Source organism: Atractosteus spatula, chromosome 11 (genome assembly GCF_055471065.1).
Source record: "Atractosteus spatula isolate fAtrSpa1 chromosome 11, fAtrSpa1.hap1, whole genome shotgun sequence".
NCBI classification, from domain to species: Eukaryota; Metazoa; Chordata; class Actinopteri; order Semionotiformes; family Lepisosteidae; genus Atractosteus; species Atractosteus spatula.
The window spans coordinates 27,433,542-27,441,842 of record NC_142716.1 but is presented as its reverse complement, the minus strand read 5'-3'; the positions used below and the strand labels follow the sequence as shown (position 1 = coordinate 27,441,842).

Genomic DNA, 8,301 nt, shown 5'->3' with positions numbered 1-8,301 from the left:
GTCACTGTAAATATAATTTGTCTTTTACTTCCCAAAACAATTCAATATTTCCCACTGTACTGCATACAGTATTTAGCCTCTAGAATTTAATTTGCTCAATGGTAGTCTTGAAGCATGTAGTTAGTACTGTATAGGTAATATCATTTAACAGCATTCATGAGATACATTCAAACAGAATATTAATTCCATATATTCAATTGAACCTTTCAAAGAGAACAACCATTTCCCTGTGAAATTAGGCTTTTCTCTGTCACTTCTCAGGTGGCTCTGACAATCAGCTGCCGTTAAATTGTGGCTGTGGGCATCTGTTTCAATGGAGTTTCTACTCCCTCTTTAAGTGTGATATTAGAAATACATCTTTTTTTGCTCAAAAACTGCTTTTTACAAATTAAAGATACGTCTATAAATTAATATGACGTTTTGGCTGTGAAGCCTTCTTAAGGTGTGTGGAGACACACCTGAAGAAGGCTTCACAGCCGAAACCTTTTCTCTCTTCTCTTTTCAGCATGGAATAAACCTATTGTTCCTTTACAGACTACGCATGCTGACGCAGCTACCCACCTGCACTACTATAAACGAATATAGCATACAATGGCATCTAATTATAACAACTTATACTTGGGATTTTTTAAAGAATCTTTTGTTTTTAATCCATAGCATAATATTACATTATGAAAGACAGTTTTGTGCAGAAAAAAAAGCACCTTTACATTTTACTTTATTTATTTAAAAACTAAGAGCTTTTTTTTAAGTGGTAAGAATGGTAAATTGTGCCATGTGAAGTTCATTTTTCAGTTTCCACTGTCTACATTCCCGGGCACGGCTTATATGTGGGTTAATATTTACCTATCGGATTAGCAAAGGTTAAAATAACACAACTGAAACAGGATGAGGAAATGTGCACACACTCCTCTGACATACTCATGAGAGAGAGTCTTTCCCCACTTGACATGCTTTGAGCTTATAAAAGAGAGATCACCCACTGGAGAAGAACACGACTGTGAGTGACATCACTGTGAGGTCATAGGCATTGAGCAGGTCAGACAATCAAGACTGCAAGGGGAGACTCAATCCTACCCAACATTAGAGACATGCCTGCTTTTGCAAGTGCCAGCTTGATAATGGTTTAAGTTCCTCAGATATTTTTTAACTTCAGCTAGGCGTATGGCCTTTGACTTAAAAATCAGTAAATCATTAAGGAATGCTGGAAGGTTTAATAGACTTAAGATATTCTTACCAGATCGAAACACCAGCACGGCACTGTAACCTTATTCTTTATAAAAATGTGAACATAAACTCTCTCTTTTAAACTGTACAGGCCTATTACAAAGCCAGTCGAAGTGGACAGCTCCACAGAGTAAACAGTCATATAATCCAATGCTTCAAGTTGATCAATAATGTAGTAACTGTACTGTATATGAAGATGTGGTGATTGTTTTTATTTAACCTTATCCACCTGTTCTGAAAAGCATAGGTTGTCTTGTGTTTTGCAATACGTAGTCTGTGGTGTTATTGATTTAGCTAGTAAAAATATATATATTACTCATCCATTGTGTGGTTTCTGTGTAAAGTGTTGTCAGCATTACACTATTAATATATTACAATACTGCTGTGAAAACAAACTTATTGATTATGTTTAAAAGACACTGGAGATCACTTGCATTTGCAATATTTTGAGAAAAGTGTAGTGTTGAAAGCTAATACACACGTATATTCCCCCCCGATATATTCAGTACTTCATTCAAAAAATGTTTTTTTAGATGCATGACTTCCTCATGATACATATCCTTTCTAAATACATTTTACTTTTGCTATTAAGGTCAGTACTGAATAGTTTTGGAACATGTAAAGGTTTATTCCATGCTGAAAAGAGAAGAAAAGAAACAATATTTCAGCTGTAGAGTCTTCTTCAGGTGTCAGTTCCCGTTTCTTTTCTTCTCTTTTGCAGCCTACGCGTGTTGACGCACTACCTACTTGAGCTACTGCAGAGTTTTCTTACATATTACTTACCACCATTTGCTTTGACTTGGAAAAACTATGCAGTATCGTTTGAAAAGCAGCCCTTTCTTGTTCGTCTATTTCTGCCAGCCACGTGTTACTGGCAGTCCTCAAATGTGTCAACTACTGTGAGGAAGGCCTTCCACACTCCAGGCCTGCTTGTGCACACAGCCCCGCCTCCTCTTCTCGTTTGACTGATCTCTCGGTTCGTGTCCGCGATGCAGGTCCAGTGCGGACCCCCGCCCTTCGTCACACACCACTTGGAGTGGTCCACCATGATGCCGAAAGGCCTGGCCTCTGGCAGCTGCATCGTCGTCACGTTGTACACCTTGTGCGCCACGGAGCAATTCGACGGCAGAGGCCGATGAAGCTTCCCCCAACTTTTGGCAAAGAAGTCGTCTCCTAAATAGTTAACCAGCAAACCCGAGTAGAGATCTGAAACGGAACAGAGTCACAGGTTCCATGTTAGAATCTGTCCCAGGCACACTTTCTACCCAACCAAAAACAGGAAGTGCACTTGCTACCAAAACGTCAAACTGGAACCGAGAACAAGTGAATGTGTATTTCTCCCCCCCCTCTCTGAATGCTGTACTGTACTGGCTGCTACCCAGAACGTTCTTTTTTAAATCAACACCACCAATATACAGTAGTTCAAGTGTGAAGTGTGACATATTGCTTTTGAAGGGCGGTGTTTGAAACTTACTGGATTGTTCCTTTTCTACATAACCTTTATTTTAAATGTATTTAAATAAAATATGACAACCGTTTCCAATAACCTTTAAAGTAACAGCAGAATGAGATCCTTGGATCAATTAATCAATTTCTTTTCAAAACTAGTTGAGTTTAATGGAACAAACTGCACGTGTTATTTAAGTCCTGGTTCCTTTCAAGAAACAGCAGGATGAGATCCTTGAATGAACTACTAAGAAATTAGCTAAATGGGCCAAATGTAACCTCTCGTGTTCTTAGGTATTAAATGGTATCTAAAGAAGCTACACAATTTATATTTTTATCCTTTCTTATGTTTAAATCAACATACCAAGAAAAAAACATTTGTTTTAGATTGTTGTATGAATAAAAGATTGAAATATTCTATTAATCAATTTCCTCAAGAATTGGGCTTTACAGAATGTTAATAAAGCACCTACAAACTACCTCAGACACAAATCCTAAACCTAAATTACTACTGAATATAAATGAATGCTTTACTAACATCCCATAAAATCTCTGTTGAAAGAAAGCGATGCTATGAAACCTTAAATCTAAAGTGTAACCGCAGAACCATGTAGGAAAGTTCAGTTGCCAGGTGGCAGATTGAGAAAGTTTCACCAAAACGAAGTCTGCTTTTTTATATAAATACATCTTCAATTGGGAAAGGCTTTGACTAAAAATAAACTGGATATTGTTCCAACAAAATCTTTGTGAGAAAGTGGGTCTTGCTGGCTAGAAACGGCCAACATACAATAGAGTTAGACTTTGTAAAAATTAAATAAATTCAGATTCTGAGAGGCTCAATAAGTGCTTGTTCAGAGTAAATCAGACATTGTTGTCCGAGTTTCAGCAGTGATACATAATTCACAGAATACCAACACCAACAGGGCTGGGCACTTTGGGATATCCAAGCGATCTCAGACGCGTCCGATAACTGCAACCTCTATGACCAGCTGGGCACCAGTGCTCTTGTAGTGTTGTCAGTGAAAGAAACATCATTGGTACAACTTATGCCAACTCCGACACTTAGCATCACTGTGGGGCTGTTATAGCACATATTTTGAAGGAATAAGTACATTTCGTCATCTCTTCCAAGCTGGTACTGGTCTGGAACTGTGATAATTCATTTGTGATTTTAAAATGTAGAGGCATGCAAAAAATTAACTATTGATTCCAAATATCTAAAATGAGAAAAATAGCTGATGTGACATTTTCACTTCTCCAGGAACAAACTGCAATAATGAAGCACAGAGATTGTTTATGGATCATGGCAACTGTGTTGTTCACTACTGTTTCTGTATTTTGAATTGGAGAATAGTTTCTAAAGAAGCGATCAGTTGGGAAAAAAACGTGATCCATAGACTTAACTGATTTTTTTTGCAGACTCTAGCTCTGCCTTGGCTTTCTTTTTCTGAACACTGACAGGTTTTGTGCCTTCGCAATGTTGTTTCCCCCCATCTCACACATTGTTTGAGCAGCTTTTGAAAAGAAATGCGAATGAAGGGGGATGTCTGAAGTAAGTTGTAGAACAGAAAAATACGTTTTGTTTAATCTTAAAACCAATATCTGGCATTGGTATGGGTGGTAGTGCCATTTGCATATGGGAAATTTCAGATCAACTTGCATTTATCAGAAACTTCATGAAAAGGAATTGAGATTCGAGAGGGAAGAAGTGGTGCTCACCGTCGTTAAATCTAGAGTATTTTGCAAAGCTGGTGAAAGTTTCCCCTGCTAAAGATGTCAGGGGCAGCTGCATAAACCAAGGCTCTTTCCTGGGATAGCATGTTCTCTGAGCCACACACTGAAGGTCTCTGTGGAAGGTTTGGGGGATGTGATAGTCAAAAGAGTATACATGGATATACTGGAGTTGCACAGCTGTAGAGACAAGAATGAAAAATAACCAAGAGTAAGCATGGCATTTTCATACATCCAGGTCAAATGCCCCCTTTCTTTTTCCATTAGTTTGGAGAGTTTCCTTTATTTATTTTCATTTGTTAAACTATCCTCCAAGTTCTGAAATGTTGACATACATTTTCAGCAGCCACCATACACATCATTTAGATTTAATTAGAAAGTCTAAGGCTATTTCGGTATTTATTTTCATCTGTATACACAATGAGGTGTAAGTCTATTAGTGTCCACCTATTCTCAGGGTTATATTAAGCGTGCATATGAAATTGAACCACCAACAGATAATAACAGAATAGACTGGTTTTTGCCCCACAGGTAAATTTAAAATAGGAAAAGAACAGGTGCACCAAACCAGAACAAAAACTGCCAATACTTGAATCTTAAAATCTGGAAAAATTGTACCAAAGGCTTTCAGAAAGTGATAGACAGCTGCGATGTCAATGCCATGTACATACTAAAGCTGTATGTTCATGTGAACGCCTACCTATGTCCTTGAAGGTGCTGTATGTGTAAGTCCCGCAGAAGAAGGTCTGTGAATTTTCATGCCCACTGGAGGGCCAGAATGATGTAGAATGATTTTTCACATCTGGAAGCTCTGGGGTGCTGTGAACCAGCCACACTCCTGTCTGTCTGTCTAACATCACAATCCCTGAAAAAGGTCACACAAGATACATTCAAATCTCAAAATTTGATCGTTTTTGATCCGTCTGTTTTTTCAGTTTCAATCTTTTTAAAGGACAAGTCTGCTCTTTTTGAACAGAGTCCATTATCAAGCCTGCTTCCAGCTGACGAATTCAATTAATCAATTCAGTTCAAGAATCAAACAAGAACTGTATAATTGATCAAACTAAACAAAAAAACTTCTATTTTGGGCTAATTTCAATTCTCTTAATCTGACTTTTGGCTTTTTTGTCCAACCGAATTTAACTGAACATACTTCATGGCCAAAAGTCAGATTAAGAGAATTGAAAACCATAGTCCAAAATAGGACTATTCTTAATCCTATTAATTATTTTCAGTTCTCTTGAACTGACAATTGGCCATGAAGTATGTAGATTTATTTCTTAATCTCAACAATTTAATTTACTGTATTCATTTAGAAATGGGCTACTGTAAATTCAATTCAATAGAAACCTAGAGCCCAAAACAAGCATCTTTAGTTTTGTTTTACCCAGCAGATGAATCTTTTATTATAAACATCAGTATTATATTGACTTACAGAAGTGTTTTTAAACTCAGTGATTTTCACCAGGAGAAAAAGCTCTGATGGCAACAGATTTGTTCTTAGCTTATGTGATGCCTCAGTAAAAGAAATGTAAATGGGGAAAAAAATAATGAACAAAAACAAGATGGAAATATATACTTTAAAGCTTTATGATTCAAGTTTTAAAACCAGAAAACACAGAAAGCTGGTGTTGGTATTCTTCAGAAACAGTACAGTATATACTTCGGACGTGCCATCATGTCTTGACCATATTGAGTAAATCATAAAATAAATGTTTTCTACTGAATCAATGATTTGGACAAAATCTGCAGAATCACACATGTAAATGTTCTACCCTGAAATAGTGTAAATTTTAAAATATTTTATTTTAGATATATATAAAATGAACAATTCACATCCTGCATATGTAGCAAACATTGCACTTGGCTTTAATCATAGGAATAAGCAAGCAAACCCAGCAAGTATTACGGATACAATTATATTGTTTGTTGTGCTGTCTATGATGTTTTCCCCCCCCCCCCCCATTTTCTGTGTCCTTCTGTCTTGTACATTATAAAATGTTACTTACCTTTGCTGTGTCCAAAAGATGAAGGAGCAGGTTTAAATGACTTGGGAGGTTGATCGTTGTATAGAAGATACCCAAAGTCCACAGTCTTTTAGGAAGGAATATAAAAAATATCAATACAAAGTTTGTATTTGTATTGCACAAAAGGCTTTTGAATTATAAGAGAAACCTGTGAAAATAAACACATCGAAAAGACAATGTATATCCTGACCTCACTTTCTGGGAGATGACACAGATTATAAATAAAGGTTTCTTACCTTTTTATGAATGTAAGACAAAAAAGGCTGCAAAGTCTGCCCCACTGCACTCTTGGAGTCATTCACCAATTTCTTCCCATATACCCAGCCATTGGTATGGTCATCCATGTAGAGGTATCGCAGACCTCTTCCTTCATCGTGGTCTGGCAGCTTATACAGAATAAACCTGTATGATTCCAAAAACACATAAAAGAGTATTACATACTGTATACTGCTCTAGAACTGTGACACTGTACAATGTGTCCTGGGTGTTGGACAGACAGTGTTAACTGTTGTGATCACTAGAAAATAAAAAGGGCACTTAAACAATACTAGTGTCTGTTGCCAGTCTGTGGGTGCACTGGTGCTTCTGGGAGATGAACAGAACCTGTGGCAAGAGAAGAAGGGTCAAGCAGCCTTGATCATTTCTAGGTGATGTAGTGGCCTACAAAGCGAAAATAGCTCTTGTTTTTAGGGGTCGCCCATGTTTGACATGAGCATTGTGGAAAAACTGGAATAATCTTATGCGATTAGAGCTCATTTTCTGCATTTTAAACCAGCAGAGCTCTGTAGAACTGAACTGCAGCAGTTGACAAAGAGTCAACAGTTGACTAAAAGAAGCGAGGCAAGGCAAGCATCTCACAAACATTACTCAACTCAAGAATACATTCTGGTGAATCGTTTCAAAACGAACTATTGAAAGGAAAAAAACACTTTAAAATCCAATAGTAATTTCTTTATGACAAAAAAAAATCATAGACACTGTACCCTGGATTTACAGATGCAGCCATTCAAAGTGCGCGGCACAGGCACATACCGGGGGTAATTGGCTACGTCATCGCGCATCGTGACGCGAGATGACGCAAAATACCGCGGTACGTGATTGGTTGACCGACAGGGGCACTCGTGGTGCATTGGTCGGTCGTAGAAAGATTTAAATGTCTTTACTGTGCCCGTTTAAGTATTGAATATTTATATGGAATTTTACCCCTGAAGGGAAATCTTAGTAGCTGAGCATAAAAAGAATAGGAGCATACTGTAACGCGTGTGAAGGCCATAAACGATATTAATTTTGGAACATAAACATACAGTATATGGCTGGTCTCTGTACTTTAAAGAAAAAATACACACCAGTATTCCATTTCTCCCTAAACATTTTAAGCATCGAAGTCCTTAACTAACGTGATACCGCAGTTAACAAGCATACTTTTAGAATTTGCTTAAAAGGGAATATAATATGGAATCGCGTATCTAAAGAAATTAATAACGATATAATTATATTCATGTACCGCAACACAAAAATGTGTAAGAACGCTGTACGATGTCTGTTGATAATGTTTCTGTAGGGCTTTTTCAACACTCCTTATGTGGCCTTGCCAGTGGCGCTGTGGGTTAGGTTCCCGACTCACACATCAAACGTTGGGTGTTTGAATCCAGCTGGAGCCATGACTCTTTTTTTAACAAACATTTCTTTGAAAAAATAAAATAGGGTTAGTGTTAGGGTTACTGTCAAACTAAATCAACAATTGATTTAAGGACGATCTGTCAAAGTGCAATGAAATACAATATTGTTGTTGTTGTTATTGTTGTTTTTATCCTGTAAAGCGTTTTGAGAAGCCACCTTTAAAGGCGCTATATAAAAGCGCTGATTCTTA

The 8,301-nt window shown here is 37.4% G+C and overlaps 1 protein-coding gene across 1 annotated transcript; it reads right to left on the bottom strand.

Moving 5' to 3' along the window:
* Positions 1 to 2,095: 2,095 nt before the first annotated feature.
* LOC148823773 (deoxyribonuclease-2-alpha-like) lies at positions 2,096 to 7,485 on the bottom strand. Its single transcript, XM_088928135.1, has 6 exons — positions 7,481 to 7,485; positions 6,668 to 6,833; positions 6,414 to 6,498; positions 5,105 to 5,269; positions 4,393 to 4,584; positions 2,096 to 2,433 (listed from the first exon to the last, which is right to left on the bottom strand). The coding sequence occupies exons 1-6, from the start codon at positions 7,483 to 7,485 to the stop codon at positions 2,096 to 2,098; spliced, it is 951 nt and encodes a 316-aa protein (XP_088784261.1).
* Positions 7,486 to 8,301: the final 816 nt, after the last annotated feature.